The 19,805-nt window shown below is 39.1% G+C and overlaps 1 protein-coding gene across 1 annotated transcript in view; it reads left to right on the forward strand.

Moving 5' to 3' along the window:
• The window catches only part of LOC118832094 (protein shisa-9-like), a 125,003-nt gene extending 105,516 nt beyond the window's left edge, over positions 1-19,487 (forward strand). The window contains exon 3 of the mRNA XM_036739538.1: positions 19,244-19,487. Within this exon, the coding sequence (XP_036595433.1) occupies positions 19,244-19,487 (244 nt within the window). The remainder of the gene's footprint in view (positions 1-19,243) is intronic.
• The last annotated feature ends 318 nt before the right edge of the window (positions 19,488-19,805 follow it).

A 19,805-nucleotide genomic window follows, 5' to 3' on the forward strand; every position in this document is an offset into this window, starting at 1 on the left:
CCCTAGGCAAGTTAACTTAACTTTTTATTGCTCAAGGAAGCTCTCTAAGACTTGAATTCTTAATCTAGGGCCCATGAACCTGTATTAAAAATGTTTTTTTTTGCTAATTATTTTGATAATATTTGTTTCCTTTGCAACCCTACACATTTTATTCATTTTAAAATAGCATTCTGAGAAGGGATCCATATGCTTCACCAGACTGCCAGTGGGGTCTATGACACAAGCAAGGTTAAGGACCCTTGTTATAACACTAAAAACTGCAGAGAAAGTGCAGACTTGTATTGGCAGGGGATGTGCTCAAGGGAGCCCCTCTGCCAATTAAATCACGGGTCCAGCCTAGTCCATAGCTTAGCTTCCTTATGAGACTCTAAATTCCTTGAGGGTGAGGACCTTGTATATCTTGTCTATTTCCCCTTCTTCCCAACCACCTAGCCTAGTACTCTGCTTAGAGTATGCAATAATTTTTTTTAAATAAATAAATGATAAATGCCCAGACTCTGAGTTTGAGCTTCTAGTGGTTTTTCTTCTTCTCCTTTTTTAAAGATGTCTTGAATTTTCTGCTTAAATGTGAGAGATCTAAGACTGACTCTAAAGGAGTCAGCTTTAGATCTGGGCATGGCTGTGAGCTGACTTGAGGGGAATTTCAGCTCAAAGGAATGCTTCTCTTATCTTGGGAACTCCTTTTTTCTGTCTCATAAGTTTTATTTTATGCACACATATACACACATATAATATAATATGCATAAATATATGGTGCTTTTCTTTTTCTCCTTTATGGAGAGATAAGGCATGTCTTTTGCCTGGTAAACACCTTGTCCATCCAAATGTAGAAGGGTAAGGGACCCCAACAACAAACCAATTACTTCATATTTCAAAGACAGACCCAAAAGATCTGTGGAATCAAGGCATCTACAGCATATAACTTCTCTTGAAGCCAACCCTGACCTACCCCATGCCTATCCCAGTAAAGGCCCAAGCAGTCTGATCCTGTGCTGGGAGGAGGAAGAGGAAGAGGAGGAAGAAGTCAGAGAGATGCTGGGAGTCAGGGGCAGAGAATGCAGAGCAAGAGCTTTGGCCTTGCTACTGATGTGAAAGTCAGCTATTATCATGCTGGGGATGACATTTGCCCTCTTCCAGGTGGTGCTGGTGTCAGGTCATTGATAAGAATTTGGCATCCTCTCCACCTCCAGGATGGATATGCCCATGGCTATCCACACTGACCTATTTTCAGCATGCTTCTAGTGCCAGTTTCTTTCTTTGGGGACACATTTGGCCCATTATCCTATGTGTCAACTCCCTGCTTGGACTGTTTTGTCTGATGATTTGAATGTGACTATCTCTGCAGAAAAGTAGAAATTTATAGAACCAAAAATGACCTCTGGAGGTTATCAAAGCCATTCTTTTGCTTCCTGCCAGGATGGCTCCCAACATCATCTGTCTTAGATGGGTAAATATATCACTTTTTTGGTCATAACGTCCACCAAATTTCAATTGTTATTTGCTTGGAAGTGTGGCTGTAGCCATGTTGTAGTTCTCATGGGTTCTTTCCTTGTGAACAGGAAAAGGCATGAGGCCATATAAGGCTCTCATTCTCAAGAAGGAGAGCGCAGAATCCTAGAGTAATTTTGCTTTGCAAAGTCACTAACAAAGGCACATGTTTCACTGCAGTATAAGCTACAGATGGGCAGTGAAAAAAAATACTCTGAGACTCTGATTTCAGATGAGCTTTTATTAGCTAACATATCATCTGCAAAAGGAACTGACTCACATCTGAGCATTTGCATGACTTGGGAGAAAGCTGCCTGCCAAACTCATCATTTTCTCATGAAAGGCAGGCTAGAAGTGCCAGGTAAGACCCCTGGAAGTCTAGGTGGATGTGCTTGCTTCAGCCACCTGGCCCCTGGCTTGGTTTTCTGAATCTGAAAAATAGTATTTGGAGAGGATGGGAACATGTTGAAGCCAAGAGAAAATATCAGGTGAGGGAGAGAGCTGGATGGAGGGTAGCCCTCAAACAGCCCACTGGTTGACAAGTATTTATTGAGGCCCCATTTAGTGTGTAATAGTGTGATGGGGGCCAGAGGAAATAGAGATACATGAAGAGGAAAGTTAGGGGATGTAATGCATAATCTGCCTTTATGCAACTTACAATCTACTTATGGGAGTCAAGATTCATACACATAAAACAATTTCTGAATAACATAAGGTAGTTTATAATTAAGTGCTAAACTATGTTGTTTTTGTCCTTTGTTCTTGAAGAGGACCACGACATCAGGAAGGTGATGCCATGACTTGCAAATGAATTGGATTTAAGGGAGAGAGGGCTGTGCAAAGTCACCAGTCTCACTCTCTCCTCCACAGCCATCTGGGTCCAGTGGTAAGATATTGATCAGGATGACTGAAGATGGCTATGCAAATAGTGTTGTACTGATTTTAAGCACTGTAGTAATTTGGGGCAGAGGAGAAGCTCGATGATGGCTGAAGCAATGAGAGAAAGCTTCACAATATATGCTGAACTTGCCCTGGATAAATACTTACAACATAGAGAAGATTTGGATGGGTGGATGGAAAGGGAAAAGCTATTTTAGGCGAGGGATATAACATATGGAAAGATGGAGGAGAGAATAAGCAAATTATATTCATGGACAATGAGGATGTCTTCACACAATCACAGAATGTCAAAACTGGAAAAGATCTCAGAGGCCAGCTAGTCCAACCTGTTTCACTCTGCCTTTAAAATACCGTGTGGTCAGCCAGCTTTCCTTTGAGGATATCAATCAATCAACAAGTATTTGTCAAGTATCTACTACATGCCAAGCACTATGCTTATGTCCCTAGAGAGAAGAAATATCTATATGAAAATATATACAGCCAAAATATAAAGTTGTTAAATATAAATACATATGGACTAGTTAAAACTAAAGTAATTTGAGAGGGAGGTAGTGCAACTGGAGGGATCAGGAGGTTTCATGTAGAAGATGGTGCTTAAGTTGCATCTTATAAGAAGAGAAGAACTCTATGAGGTAAAGGTATGGAGAGACTGCATTCTGGGTACTGGGGACAGCCAGTGCAAAGTCACAGGGTTGTGACATAGAGTGTCATGATGAAGAGAGAGAAGGCCAGTTTGGATCTCAAAATGCAGGAACTAATAAGGCTGGAAAATAGATTGATGCTAGGTTGTTTAGGGCCCTAAAAGCTAATTGAAGTTTAATGTAGTGAAAGAGAACCCACTCCTCTACCTCCTACCATTTTCTCTCTCTTTGTCTCTGTTTCTCTCTTTCCCTTCCCCCCTTTCTCCCTCCCTCTGTCTCTGTCTCTCTATCTCTCTCTGTCTCTCTGTCTCCCTGTCTCTGTCTCTCTCTCTCTGTCTCTCTCTCTCTCTCCCCCCCTTCCCCTTCCCGCCATTCTACTTGGAGATAGCTCTAATTGCAAAGTTTTCCTCAGTACCCTGAATCTGTTACCCAGATGGATTTGGAGGTTCCTTCCAATGGTGCAGATCACAACCCATCCATATTTGTCCATCTCGTGTGACCCATCTCCATGCCCACCTATAGGTTTGCCACAGGGAATCATCTAACTTATGCTTTTCCTTCTATTGAGCCTAATTTTGCTTTGTGACTTCTACTTACTTCTCCTAGTTTTGCTCCCTGGAGTCAGCACGAATCTAACCCTTTTTCTAAGTGACATCCTTTGAATTACCTGAAGACACAGATCTTCTCTTCAATGTCTCTCCCAAACCCCAACTCAACCCCCACCCCCTTTGAAACTAATTATCCCAGTTCCTTCAATCAAAGAGGAGTTGAAATTCTGTCTCCTCACTGCCCTCCCCTTCCCCCTATTTTAAGCACCTGTAGTTGAACTGAAGGCCAATTGGCCCTAGCTAAGCCAGAAGGCAGGGTCTCTGGACAACAGTAGGAATCAAATTATTTTATTTAGTAGCAGAACCTTTGAAAAATTATCCTATATGGAGATAAGGGTAGGTTTTATGGCAGAACATAACATTTATGGTCTTAGAATATTTCTACTTTTCTTATGAAATAAATAATCCTGGGATTCTTAATCCATTTTTTTCTGTCATGGACATCTTTGGAAGTCTGGCGAAGACTATGGACTTCTCAGAATTGTGTTTTCAAATAATTGAAAGTCATGCTAAATTGTAGTTAGAGGTTAGTGAAAATAAAGACACAATTGTTTTTTCCTATCCAAATTCTTAGACCCTCTGATCTCTCCACAGGGGACTTCCTAGGAGTACATGGATGCAGATTAAGAGCCCTTAAAGTGAACAGATAATTTTGGCCAGCCCATTGCCTAACCCAGTTGCTTAATAAATATTTGTTGATGAGGAACAACCACATGTCGCAGTGAATGGGACTGCCCTACAAAAGCAGCCTAATGTTATCCAACTTATTGGTGGATATTTCTCCTTTCCCTTCTCCCCATTCCTTATAAAGGGTTTTCTACCGAGGAAATTCCTAGGTTGTGGAATCATAGATTTAAATTTAGGGCATGGTGCAGTGAATTGAGTACTGAACTCAGAGTCAAGAAGTCCTAGGTTCACATCCTGCCTGAGACAGCAGCTCTGTGACCACTGGCAAATCATTTAACTTCCCTGGGGCCTCATGTCCTCATATTTAATATAAGGAGGTTGGATTAAATTATCTCTGATGTCCCTTCCACCTCTAAAATTTATGATCTATTTCCCCTGTTTCATTTTATAGGTGAATAAATGGAGGCCAAGAGAAGCAGAACAGCTTGTTCAAGGTCAAACACACAGTAAATAGCAGAGTTGCAATTTGAACCTAGACCTTTGATTCTAGAGTCAGGACCCTTTCCACTGAGCCACCCCATACCACCTCACTTGGTTTTACAAATATTTTCCTCCACACCTTGAGTTACAGGCAGCAGTTGGGTCCACTTCTGTTATTTGCCTCCTTCTGACTTGGTCTCTCTAAGTGATCTGTCAGCACATGGCAGTGAGTGGTGCCCGTGTTATCGGAGGAGCCTAGACAACACGAAGTGACAACTTTTTCGTGTGTGTGTGTGTGTGTGTGTGTGTGTGTGTGTGAGAGAGAGAGAGAGAGAGAGAGAGAGAGAGAGAGAGTGAGAGAGCGGCTGCTGTGACAGCATCTGTGCCTCGCTATCTCCATGGCACCCAGGCATCGGGACAATCTAATTAGGCTATTTTCAGCATCTTTGGGGTGCTGGGGGGAAGGGGGATAGGGCCAGGGAGGAAAAGATAAGGGATCTGTTTTCCTTGCTTTCTCTCTCCCTGAAGCCAGTATTGATTAAGCAATGGGTAAGTAGGAGTATCTTTCCTTGAGCTCTCCCACTGGAGATCAAAGGGAGATTTTTTGGCAAAAAGATGAGTCTTATGTGTAATACCAAAGATGCCATCCTTGGCAGCTCTCCAAAGTTCCAGTAGTACTGTGTGCCCAAGCCAAGAGATTTGACCTAAAACATTGGAACTGTAGGCACCACTTGCCTTCTATTGGGGCTGTCAGCCACAGAATATCTTTGGAAGAAGGTTCACATTGAAGGGGGGGGGGTGTGTGTCTTGGTTGTTTTCTGTAAACCTGCTGCCAAGTGTTTGATGAGACAGTGCATAGAACTGAAACAAGTCTTGAACCTGAAGAGGGGGCCATGGGACAATGTCTTTTCATCCTGGTTGCTATGTTGTGAACCTGTTGAACGTATCTAGAGGTGGATTTGGAGTCGGAAGGGCCTGAATTTGAATCTGATTTTGTGACATATAACTTCTTTTACCTTGGGCAAATGACTTAATTCTTCTGGACCTCAGTTCCTCAACTGTAATATGATCAGATTAGGTTATTTGGCTGCTGAGGTCTGTTCCAACTCTAAATCTATGAGCTCAGGTCCTCCTTTTTCAAAGCTCAGTGTTCTATTCCTTATACTTTACTTCCTCTCAGAGATAAGAAGGGGATTATTTTGCAGAGCCTGAAAGGAGACATAATCTACCACTAGAACGCAATTGGGAAACAGTTCTCAACCTGATGACAAGATAGGACAGCAGGACCCCTATAGGTCCACCTGGATTAGGTCATTCTCTTCCCTCATCCAATATTGTCTGTCTATTCCTTAGCTTGAAGTGTAAATTTTGAGGACATCAAATGTACACCATTGAGCAATTATTTTCATAGTCAGAACTAAATTACTTTCTGATTGTTTCCTATGTGTTGACCTTATCTTCCAACAAAATTTAAAAGGTGGAGGTTATGTCTTGTGTTTCCTGTGTCTCTCTCACTGTGGGGACATTAGTAGCCACTCAATAAATACTTTGGACCACAAGAACTAGATTTAGAACCAGAAGAGACCTTAGAGATTATAGAGTCTAACTCCACTATTTTTTAGATGAGGGCAAGGATGATTTTATTGGTTTATTGTCTCCTTCTTAGGGTAGATTATCAAGAAGTGGCAGTATTTCAGTCTAGATATGTTCATTTTTCCAGGTTGGGAGCTAGGGACCACAAAAGTCGCTGCAAACATTAGATTATCCTAGAATTGGTTTCCAGGAGCTCTGGACAGCCTGCAGCTGGCAGGCTGTCATGTTTCTATCCATGTATACACAAATTGCTTCCTGGAGATCAAAGGTGTCTTGAGCAGCTGATTTACCAACCTTTGAAGTCTGGTGTCATTTTTTCCTTTCTGGTTTTTTTTTGTTTCAATACCTTTATTTATTTTTGTTACATTTTAAATTTCAAGCTGTTTCCCTCACTCCCTCCCAAACCCACACTAGAGAAGGCCAACATTTGACACAGATATATTTGTGAAACCATATAATACATACTTCCATATACCAGTTCTTTCTCTGGAGGTGGATAGCATCTTTCCTCATAGGTCCTTTGTAGTTGGTTTAAATATTCATGTTACTCAGAATAGCTCAGTCCTTCACAGTTTTCTCTTGGAACAATATTCTTGTTACTGTATACAACATTCTCTTGGTTCTGCTTCTTTCACTCTTCATTATTTCATGCAAGTCTTTCCATGTTTTTCTAAAATAGACTTGCTCATCATTTCTTACAGCATAGTAGTAATCCATCACCATCATATTCCACCACTTATTCAGCCATTTCCCAGTTGATGGACATCCCCTCAGTTTGCAATTCTTTGACACCGCAAAGAGAGCTGCTATATTTTAGAATATGCAAGTTCTTATTCTTTCTCCCCCAATCACCTTGGGAAATACACCTAATAGTCATATTGCTGGGTCAAAGGGTATACACAGTTTTTATAAATCTTTGGGCATAATTCCAAATTGCCCTCCAAGATGATTGGATCAGTTCAAAGTTCCATTAATGTCCCCATTTTTCCACATCCCCTCTAACATTTGTTATTTTCTCCTTATATCATTTTAGCCAATCTGATAGGTGTGAGATGATATCTCAAAGTTGTTTTAATTTGCATTTCTCTAATCAACAATTGTTTAGGACATTTTAATATGATTATACATAGCTTTGATTTCTTCTTCCAAAAAGTGCATGTTCATATCCTTTGAACAGTTATCAATTGGGAAATGACTCATTCTTATTAATTTGACAAAGTTCTCTATGTTTCTGAGATATGAAGCCTTTATCCAAGAAACTGTCTATAAAATCTTTCCACTCAGTTTTCTGCTTTCCTTCTGATTTTGGCTACATTGGTTTTATTTGTACAAACCTTTTTCTTTTTAGTCAAAATTATCCATTCACAATGCTCTCTATCTTTTTGTTTATTTGTAAATTTTCTCTTATCCATAAATCTGATAGGTAATATGTTTCATGTTCTTCTAATTTTCTTATGATATCTCCTTTTATGACTAAGTCATATATCCATTTTGACCTTACCTTGGTAAATGGTGTAAGATACTGGTCTATACCTAGTTCTTGAAAGACTGCTTTCCAATTTTCCCAACAATTTTTTTTAACCAAATAGTGAATTCTTATCCCCAAAGCTTAAATCTTTACATTTATCATACGCAGGTTACTATAATCATTTACTACTGTATATTGTGTATCTACTCTATTCCACTGATCCACCATTATATTTCTTTTTTTTTTTGGATGGTGGAAGGCAGGCAACTGGGGTTAAGTGACTTGCCCAAGGTCACATAGCCAGTAAGTGTGTCAAGTGTCTGAGGCTGGATTAGAACTCAGGCCCTCCTGACTCCAGGGCTCACTGTACCACCTAGCTTTCCCTACCATTCTATTTCTTAGCCAGTACCAGATAGTTTTGATAATTGATGCCTTATAATACAGTTTAAGATCTGGTACTGCTAGAAAGCCTTTACATTTTTTTTCATTATTTCCTTTGATATTCTTGACCTTTTGTTCTTCCAAATAAATTTGTTGTTATTTTTTCCACCTCAACAAAATCATTTTTTGGTAATTCAATTGGGATGGCATTGAATAAGTAGATTAATTTAGAGAGAATTGTCATTTTTATTCCATTGGCTTGACCCACCCATGAACAACTGACATTTTAAAATTATTTAAATCTGACTTTATTTGTATAAAAAGTGTTTTATCATTTTGTTCATATAGTTCCTTGGTTTGTCATAGCAGGCATACAGCCAGGTATTTATATTGTCTATGGTTATTTTAAATGCAATATCTCTTACTATCTCTTCTTGCAGGGCTTTGTTGGTGATATATAGAAATTGTGATTTATGTGGACTTATTTTTTATCCTGCTACTTTGCTAAAATTATTCATTGTTTCATTTTTCAGTTTTAGTTGAATCTCTAGGATTTTTCCAAGTATGCCATCATATCTACAAAAAGAGATAATTTTATTACCTCATTGGCCATTCTTCCTTCAATTTCTTTTTCTTCTCTTATTGCAATTGCTAGCATTTCTAGTATAATATTGAATAATATTAGTGATAACTGGCAGTCTTGTTTCATTCTTGATCTTATTTGGAAGGCTTCTAGCTTAACCTGGTTACAGAAAATGCTTGCTGATGGTTTTAGGTAGATAGTTCTTATTGTTTTAAAGAAAAATCCATTTATACTTATGTTTTCATCTTTTTTTTAAAATAAGAATGGGAGTTGTATTTTATTAAAAGCTTTCTCTGCCATCATATGATTTTTGTTACTTTTGTTATTGATTTAATCACTTATGTTAGTAGTTTTCAATCAGCCCTGCATTCCTGGTACGAATCCTACTTGTTCACAATGTATAATATTTGAGATATGTTATTGCACTAGATAGTATTTTATTTAGGATTTTTGCATCAACATTCATTAGCAAAATTGGTCTATAATTTTCTTTCTCTGTTTTCGTTTTTCCTGGTTTAAGTATCAGCACCATATTTCTTTCATAAAGGGAGTTTGGTAGAACTCCTTCTTTACTTACTATTCCAAATAACTTATTTAATATTGGAATTAGTTAATCTTTAAATATTTGACAGAATTCACTCTTAAATCCAGCTAGTCCTGATGCTTTTTTCTTAGGAAGCTCATTTATGACCTGTTCAATTTCTTTTTCTAAAATAGGTTTATTTAGATATTCTGCTTAGGCAGTTTATATTTTTGTGAGTTTTCTTCCATTTCACTTAGATTGTTAATTTTATTGGCATGTAATAAAGCAAAATAACTCCTAATAATTGCTTTGATTTCATCTTCATAATGGTATATCTATCATTTTCATTTTTGATGTTAGTGATTTAGTTTTCTTCTCTTCATAAAGATCATATTAACCAATGTTTTATCTATCATATTGTTTTTCTTCATAAAACCAACTTGTAGTTTTATTTATTAATTCAATGGTTTTCTTATATTCAATTAATCTCATCTTTAATTTTTAGGATTTCCAATTTGGTTTTGAATTGGGGATTTTTAATATGTTCTTTTTTAAAACTTTTTTTTAAATTGCATACCCAATTCATTGAACTATTCTTTCTCTATTTTATTGGTGTAAGCATTTAGAGATATAAATTTTCCTCTGTTTACTGTTTTTGCTGCATCCTATAAATTTTGATGTGTTGTTTCATTGTTGTCATTCTTTTTAATGAGATTATTTATTGTTTCTATTATTTGTTTTTTGATTCACTCATTCTTTAGGATTAGATCATTTAGTTTCCAATTAATTTTTAATCAATGTTTCCATGGTCCTTTAACAAACATAATTTTTATTGTTTTGTGATTTGAAAAGGATGCATTTAATATTTCTGATTGTCTGCATTTAACTATAAAGGTTTTTATACTGTACTCTATAGTTAATTTTTCTAAAGATGCCATGTACTGCTGAGAAAAAGGCATATTCCTTTCTATTCCCATTTAGTTCTTTCCAGGTATCTCTCATATCTAGTTTATTTAGGATTTTATTCATCTCCTTGACTTCTTTTTTATTTATTTTTTGGTTAGATTTATCTAATTCTGAGAAAGGTCAAAATTCCCCACTATTATAGTTTTGCTATCTATTTTCATCTATATATCATTTCCCTTTTGCTTTAAAAGTTTGCTATAGCATTTGTTGCAAATGTGTTTAGCATCGATATTATTTGTACTTTTCCACATAATATAGCAACAGCAAAGGTTCAGTTGAGATTGTGTAACATAAATTTCTAGTGGACCGAGTCAGAAAAGTTGCATCATTTGCTCCATCTTCATTCAACAGCATGTGTGTAGGAGTGAAGTGTGTAGGAATGGTGAATGGTGGGATTGATCCAAGGCTAAGGCTTGACTGGGCATAATGAGCAATACAATAAGGGGGCTAGGAATTTAAGAGAGGAGAAACAGTATAGAGTTGAATTAGTTCACTGAGGGGTCAAGATGGAGGAAAGAGGAGAGAATGAGTAGTACAGGCAAGATGGCCTGGGAAAGAATTGAAAGGTGAAGGGATCGGAAGCAAAAGTATAGATGAAGAGGAGGGTTTTGTAATGGAAGGCAGAGGAAGAAATAAAGGGCCAATAGATTATAGTCAGATAAGGGGATTTCAGAGTTCTTGAACATAGAGGGGGTACATTTATGGGAGTTGACAAGAACAAAGTTATAGACATCTTTTTCTGTGGCTGAGATGGGGTGGAGGTAGTAAATAGGAAGTAAATAGGAGGTAAATAGGTTGAGGAATTGAATAGTTAGGGTGTGTGAGGAAGAGTCAAAATGTATATTGAAGTCCTCTAGTATGAGGGCAGGACTGTAAGCCAATTACTGAATTCATTGAGGAAGGAAGGGGAATTACCTGAGTGTTTGTAGACAACAACTATCAGGATTTTAGTGGGTGCTTGATATGAATAGCATGAACCTCACAGGAAGAGAGGTTATTGAGTGATGAAGGTAGGGAGAGAACCTGGAAATGGCAATGGGGAGCAAGGAGTATTCCACCTTCTTGCCTTATGAGTGAGCTGAGGAGAAAGAATGAAGGGACAGCCAGTGACTGGGGAGGCTATGTCATCAGTGGGAAGCCAGGTTTCAATAAGAGCTAATAGATGTAAGGAGTGGGAGAGAAAAAAGATTTTTGATGAAGGCAAGTTTGTTGCCTATGGAAGAGACATTCCATTAGGCACAGTGGAAGTGCTGGGTGGTGTTTGGTTGAAACTTTAGGGTGGAAGGTTAGAGGGATTGGTAATGAAGAATCAGGTGGTAGTGGGTGGGAAATGGCATTTGAATGATGACCTACAGAAATGAATGGGAGATCTCTTCAAGCAAAGGATTTAGGTTGAGCTAAGGTATAGAGTTGACTAAAAAGAAGGGTGAATTTAGAGTGAAGTTTCTGGGTCACATATGGAATAGCCCATGATAAAATTGACAAGTGACAGAAAAGTCTGTTGGTGAAAGCAAAAAGCTAGTTGTCATTCAAATATTCAACTCAATTTAACCAATACTTGCTTAATTCCTAATATTTGAATCTATACTAGAATCTACCTCATAATAAGCATGATTTCTCTCTCTCTCTCTCTCTCTCTCTCTCTCTCTCTCTCTCTCTCTCTCTCTCTCTCTCTCTCTTCTTAAAACAGTAGCATTCATTTAGATAATCACCAACAAATCATTTTTTTTTATTTGGTGATGATTAACAGGCACCAGGACTTGGTTCATGGAACTTCTTGCCCTGCTGAAGTGGTCTCCAGATCTAGAAATATGAAGAAGGGCACTTTTGAGCTTACTGAGCTGAGGCATGACTCAATATTGAGTTCAGCTTCTTTTTCACACAGAGCTTGTTTTTCCTAGCTATTCTCCGTCTGTTGGATTATTTCCTTTCATCTTGTTTTCACTGAGCAGCTACTTTCCTGGCCAGCGCCTAAAACTTTCCACTCCCTGTCATATCACCTGTCCTTCACATCCTCCTTCCTAAGATCAGTGAACCCATTCTAAGGATAGTCTCTCCATTCTCAACTAAACTCTGTTCTCTTCCTCGCTGCTTTATACCTCCCTGGGGAAGTCCAGGTAGGTGCCCAGCTTCTGCTCACCAGGTAGCTCTCATTTCCTTCCAACTAGATCAAGGGTTTCAAACTTAGGGTCCACAGACTCATCCCTCCCCCCTGGGGTCCATGGTCATATTTTTGGCGATGTCTTATGAACTTGAATGGAAAAATTATTCCTTCATTTCCACTTACTTCTATCTGAAATTTAGCATTTCCTTCAATTGTGAACATAGGCAACAAAACTTTATTCTGAGAAGGGTTCCATAGGCTTCACTAAACTGCATGAGTGATTTATAGCCCAAGAAAGATTCAGTCTTTGCACTAGACAAACTCTTACCATACCTCTTCCCACATCAGGGTTCAGAAAATGAGAAGGTGTACCATTGAGTGTGGAGCAAGAAAAGGGGTCTATCAGCTCCATTCCCTGGAAGAGGAATGAGGGAAGCAAGGCGATATGATAGAAGGATCAATAGACTTAAGAAAAAACTGCAGGTGAAGTCCTATGGTTCTACCACTTAAGGAACAACATCACCTAATTTCTCTGGATCTTGGTTTCATCATCTATAAGATGAAAGGGATGGCAGCATAGGTCCCTTGCAGTTGAGGATATCTATGATTCTATGATTTTAGAATTGTAGAGTAGAAAGGGCAGTGGGCTAAAAGTTATGAAAACTCTGAGTTCTAGTCTTGGCCTTGCTCAAATTCTTTACATGCTTGGACTTCAGTTTCCCATCTAGGCAATGGGAAGTGTGTGTGTGTGTGTGTGTGTGTGTGTGTGTGTGTGAGAGAGAGAGAGAGAGAGAGAGAGAGAGAGAGAGAGAGAGAAAGAGAGAGAGAGAGAGAGAGAGAGAGAGAGAGAGAGAGAAAGAGAGAGAGAGAGAGAGAGAGAGAGAGAGAGAGAGAGAGAGAGAGAGAGAGAAACAGAGACAGAGAGACACAGAGAGACAGAAACAAAGACATAGGAAGACAGAGACAGAGAAACAGATAGAGACAGAGAAGGTGAGGGAGGGAGGCATTTACCACCTTCGAAGGGTTGTTGTGAAGAACAAATGAAAGGAGATGCAGACTTACAGTTTGCTTGAACTGAAAGGGTACTTAAAGGTCATCTATTCCAGTACCTTCATTTTATAGAGGCCCATAGAAGTTAACCTGAGGCAGCATGTGTAGTGGATGGAATGCTGGATCTGGAGTCATCAAATCTTACGTTTAGAGGTAGCAGGGATTTTAGAGGCTGTCAAGTTCAACCTTATCATTTTAAAGATGAGAAAACCTAGGCACAGAAAGGTTAAGTGACTTACCAAGGGTCATGCAGCTAGTAAGTTTCCGATGCACTTCCACGATGTCAGGTCAGGAAGACCTATGTTCAGATCTTACCCTAGACACTTAACTGTGTGAGACTGGCCAAACTTCTGTGGACCTCAGTTTCCATTTCTGTAAAATAAGGGGAGATGTCGTGAACTTGATCTTTAAGGTTAATTCCATTTATAAACCTATGATTATATGATATGATTAAGTGATTTGCCTGTGGCCTCACAGAGCTCTGAAACCATTAAAATGCTATGCAAATATAAAATACAGTTATTTCTAAGTTTGCCATACCTAAAAATGGAACTTTTTTGGTGAAAGATTGTGCCAGTGGCTTTTTTCTCATGTCTTCGGAGCCCCTAGCATGTCATAGGGTGGTATACAAGATAGAGATTTTCTCCTGCATTTTGGTATTTCTGCTTATCCATGTCCACTCGTATCCCTTGAAATTACCATTCACAGGCTTCAAAAGAGAAAGAACTGACCCACTGAAAGTGTTTCCCAGTGTATTTTCTAAGCATGAAGAAGTTAATTAATACTCCCTTGCTAGTAGCTGCTAGAGAGGAGAATGCCCAGAATATTTATTCACAAGTTGTCTGCAGAGAAGCTGGGTCAGTATGCCTGCAGTCTCTCCTGATGCATCTTGGGCTGGCCGTCTCTTAATTTAGAGGGGTGTCCTTTCTTTTGGCAGCAGGTGCATATAGTTCTGGAAGCTGAGCTGCCTCCACTGAGACAGTCCTTCCTGGCATTACCATGGGTTTTGTGATGCAGAGGGGCCAGTTTTATCAACAAATGATGGTTTGTATTTCTCAATTCGAATGGCTTAGTATCAGTTTACTCTTACCTTTTGTGATTTTTGGCAAAATCTGTGGGAGATTCAGGAGCTGACCCAGCCTGAGTAGGAATCGCTCTGTAGGGCACATCTTTTGGCTGCTCCAAAGTAGCATCTGTGGAACCAGCCACCAGATTGTAAGCCACCTTCTGTTTGATGAGAAGATGGTGAGCATCATCACTGATGAGAGGGGACGGCTCTCAGGGCAGGGATGTCTGGGCAAGGTAGTGCTGAATCCAAGATGGAATTATCCTTCCCAAGAGCTGGGGAGGGAAAATACTTTTCCCTGCTGGATACAGTATCATTTTTGGGTATTTAGAGTGGGAATTGACAGGCTTTGTTTATAGGAGCTTAGTGACAGGGCATGGGGCTAAGGATTCAAGAAGGAAGGACAGTGCTTATTTTGATTAGCCAACTGTCTGTTTAAGACTGATAAAAGGAAAGTGAGTGTAGAACAGAGGTAAAGTACTGGGAGAACAGAGATGAATGGGAAGACTGGAGATCTTAGTGAGGACAGATAATAGGGTTAGCAGGAATGGATCAGAGGGAGAGATATAAGGACAGAAAGTTAGAGGGGAGTGTCAGCATTCAAGATTATGAAGGTAGTAGAGTTATGCATGATGAGAGTTAAGATACGACTACCCCTGTCTGTGACTAACCTATTGAGATTATATCATAGGAAGATTGGGTGAAAGACCTGGGAAATTTTAGCTTAAAGACAGACTTAAAGGACATGATTAATATTGATATGTTTTTGAAGGGTTAATTTCAGGAAGAGGAATTATGCTTGTTTTTTTTTTGACCTCAGAAGGCAGAATGAGTAGCAATGGATAGAAATTGCAAAGAGTGAGAAATTGGTTTGGTATAGTGAAAAACTACCTAACAATTAATTAACCAATTAATGAATAAATATTTCTTAAGAAGAGGACAAGCATTTATTAAGCACCTACTATATGCCAGACATTGTGCTAAGTGCTTTAAAAAATCTTATTTGATTTTCACAACAACCCTGTGAAGAAGGTGCTACAATTATCCTCACTTTACAGTTGAGGAAACTGAGACAGACAGATTAAGTGACTTGTCCAGGGTCACATAGCCAGTCTGAGGCTGTATTTAAACTCCAGTCTTCCTGATTCCAGGCACAATGCTCCATCCATTGTAACTCCTACTTGCTTCCAGTAGACTATCTTAAGCTCTGGTACTACAAAGAAAAAGCACAGGATGTTACAAAAAGCAGTCTCTGCCCTCAATGGGGGAGAAAACTTGCAGGATCCATATATAGTAGGTGAAAGGGAATCTTGCAAGAGCAGGATCAGGAATGAGAAAGTTCTGGGCTGAGCCTAACAGGAAGCCAGGAATTCTAAGAGGTGTCCTGGAGGTGAGGAGACAGCATTCTAGGAGTGGAACCAGCTAGTACAAAGGCCCATGCCTTTGACAGATGGAATATTGTGTGAGAACAGCAAATAGGCCAGTATGGCTGGATTGTAGATTATGTGCAAGGGGAAATATTCAAGGACATGGGAAAGATAAGGAGGGGCCAGGCTATGAAGAGCTTTAAAATGCCAAACAGAGGAGTTTCTATTTGGTCCTAGAAGTAAGAGGATGTCACTGGAGTTCATTGAATAGAGAAGTGACAACTTTAGGAAAAGCAATAAAAAAGCCCACAATGTTTCGTGTGTATTTTGTGTCCCCCGTAGGACTGTAATTTCTTGCATACTTTAGAGTACCTGCTCAGTATTTATTAATCGATTAAATAATTAAACTGTGCCTCTTCAGGGAGAGCACTCTTCTCATTGTTCTCTTTCCTTAATGTTTCATGATGAGATTTAGCATGTATATGTGCAGAATGCCTTTACATTAGTATTAGTGGACCAGACCAGTTCCTTGTAGACTAATCACGTCGGATTTATCTGAAACTTGTATTGAGAGAATGGTGGGCAATGGGAAGTTGGGAATTGCATGGATGATTTGGCCTGGCATATAATTGAATCTGTTTTAACAGAGATGACCTGTTTCATAATAGGGGTTTACTGTGTAATCTCTTCTTCTTGCAAAAGTGCTGATTGTTCAATCTGAGAAAGAGAAAGCTTATGGGAGACATAATAGCCACTTTCAGGTATTGTATGGATTGCCATGTTGAAGAAGGGTTACATTTGTTCTATTTGGTCTTAAGAGATAGAATTAGTATCAACAAATGGAAATGACAGAGAGATTTCATCTTGATGTTAAAAAAATACTCAGCAAACTCTATCTGAATAGCACCCCCTGGATTTCCAAGGTTTCATTCCCATCTCAACGAATAGGACAGCTTGTTGCTTAGCTATGATTTCTAATACAGCCAGTTCCCTCTTATAGGAGTGAAGGAGAAGGGGAGGGTGAGCACAGTTAACACATCAGTCCAGATGACCCAACATCTCAGTTTCTGACTTCACCTTCTGTCCCTTGCCAGACTTGCTAATGAGCAGTGAGGCTGACTCATGTCTTGCAGAAGGCAGGTAGTTGGATGTTAAGATTTTTTTTTTACTTTGGAGAAGGGGGAAGAAGGGAAGAAGAAGATGAGGATAAATCCCAGGTTTATTCCAGAATAACTGAGAAACAAGACCTGAATGTAGTTTGGGCTTCATTTGTTGTCATTGCTTCAAGTCCATTTGTGGTAGGAGTACAGAAAGGCAGTCTCCAATTTTGGAGTGACAGACCTGGAGTTAGGAAATGTTTTGTAAACTTTAACCAATGTATAAATATACTTTATTATTATTATTGCTATTAAAAACAAGTATAGGCTGAGATTTGAAACTAATGAGCATTCCAGCTAATTCAGAATGAATGCCAAGTCCTCCTGGAGAACCTCTTAGGCTGAGCCACACTGCTGACTGCCACTTTGTAAGGCTTTCTAATCTTTTAATATTAGCAGCACATCAATAAAGTCTTGGTCATTATTACAAATAACAAAGAAAATCTGCCTTGAATATCCTGTCCTTGTTTCTGCTTCTTTGCTCTTTGAAAAACACAAAACTCTTACAAATATTCTGCAGTCTATAAACAGTAACCCTGTCAAGTTCAGCTAATTGATTAGTTCTATCCACGACCCCTCCAAATATAACCGTGACAGATCTAAACCTGTGGCAAGTGGCAATAATACACAGACTATTGAATCCTGGAATTCCTGGTTTATTGCTGATTGCAAGCCTGCGTTCTGCACCCCCTCCTCCTCCTCCTCCTCCTCCTCCTCTGATTCCTACCTCTGGGACCTTGAGTTCTGAGAAGTGAGCCTTCACTTTATCTTGCCATTCCACTTCACGGCTAACTCCAGATCATGTTGTATCTTGCATGCCCTTGGCCACTCCCCCTCCAGCTCTAATTCCTCTATATTTGTTGTCTTCGATGAGAATGCAAGCTCCTTGAGAGCAAGGGACAGTCTCCTTTACTTGTATTTTTAGCCCCAACACTTAGCATAATGTTAGAGCTTAATAAATGTATTTTCATTTACCCATTTTTAGAAATAGCCAATACTTCAGTAATTTGCCCTTTTGTCATTGTGGGCACTCCCTGTATGAAAGCAAGTTTCAGGTTCTCTCTAACTTAGTCAACATGCTTCAGGACTTCCTTTGCCCCAAAATTTGTTATTCTGCTGTAACATGACAAAGGCAAGCTTAAAGAAGTATGTATATATATGTATGTGTGCATGTGTGTGTGTGTGTGTGTGTACTTTTAAAAAAGCTTTGTATTTTCTTTTTGTTTTTATGTTACAGTCATTTCTGTAACACTCTTGTAAGAAAGAAACATAGTTAAGCAAAACCAATACCCTGACCTCTTTAACAATGTCTGCGGTATTCTATACCTGTTCTCTCCTACTTTTCTACTGAAAGGAGGGAGCCACTTCCTCAACTCTTTTTGGGGGGCCAAGGTTATTAATTACAGTTACTCAATATTTGGATTCATTGAGTATTTTTTCATTTACATTATTACTGTTGAATATATTGTCTTCCATGTTTGGCTTACTTTATTCTGTAACAATTCATACAGATCTTTCCATATTTTCCTGAATTCTCCATATTTGTAATTTCTAGTGGCACGATAACATCTTATTACATTCCTACAACAATTTGTTCTGCTATTCCCAACTCAGTGGGAACTTTGTTTCTTATTTTTGGCAACCACTTTGTTTTTTATTTTTGGCAACTGCAGAATATTTTGATATATATGGCATTGATCACCACAGTCCAACCATGAATTTGTACCAGAATGGTTACACCAAGTCACAGTTCTACCAATAATGTGTTTTTATCACTGTCTTCATGTAGCCCCTTGAATATTGATGATTTTTGTTTATTGTCTTCTTTGACAATTTGCTAGTTACAAGGTAAAACTTCAGAATATTTTAATGTAAATTTCTCTTATTATTAATGATTTGGGTGCATCTTATGGTTGTTGACAGGTTGTAATTCTTTTTTTGAAAAATTTCATATCCTTTAAGTACTTGTGAATTGGGGAATAGCTCTTGATCTTACATAGTTGTGTGATACCTATATATCTTTTTTTTTGTTTTTAAAAAGTTTTATTTTAAAGGAACAAAAATAAATATTTTATACACGTGAGAAATACCAACTAGCTGTTGTGCTCTTCAATGCACAGTTTTAGTACATGGCACCTTCATCTTCTTTATTTAGAAAATAAACTGTTATTGGTCCATAACTGATATGAACAGTCTCTGTGACTCTGGCAAATAACCAGGAGCCAAGTCCATATAATAAAGTTGGAATGCCGAGGTTGATGACTTTGAGCGCTATGAAGAACTGATCCTGCCGGTCCAGGTCCTGCCAGGGCGCCTTGGAACAGTGGTACTTGATGAAGGGGAAGCAGCCCGTGTGCAGAACGTGGTAGTTGGCTCCCTCTACTGCCCAGTTGAAGTGGGAGAGGCCGAACTAGTCATTGCGCACGGCGCTGGGCTCCCTGAGGTCGCTCACACTTCCAGCCATCGCCAGGATGCAGTTAAATAGACAGCAAACTTCAAGGCCCTCCAGTCTGGCCTCATGCTACCTTTCCAGCCTCATTGCAAGCCAACTCTTCTCATGCTAGCTCAACCAACAAGCACTAAGAGTTATATAATTAAGTGACAATGTGAGAAATGTGGTTTTGGGGATCACTGGACTTCCCCAAATTGTGAGAACACGTGGCTTTGGGGATCACTGGACTTCTAAGGCAGGGCCAAAGTCCTGAGGAAGAACCCTGTGATAATCCCTAGGGAAGGCTGTACAGACCACAGGACTCCCAGAGGAAGACCAAGTGGTAGCCCCCCCCCCTTAATCTGTGGGGAT

This window comes from Trichosurus vulpecula, chromosome 9 (genome assembly GCF_011100635.1).
Source record: "Trichosurus vulpecula isolate mTriVul1 chromosome 9, mTriVul1.pri, whole genome shotgun sequence".
Taxonomy (NCBI): Eukaryota; Metazoa; Chordata; class Mammalia; order Diprotodontia; family Phalangeridae; genus Trichosurus; species Trichosurus vulpecula.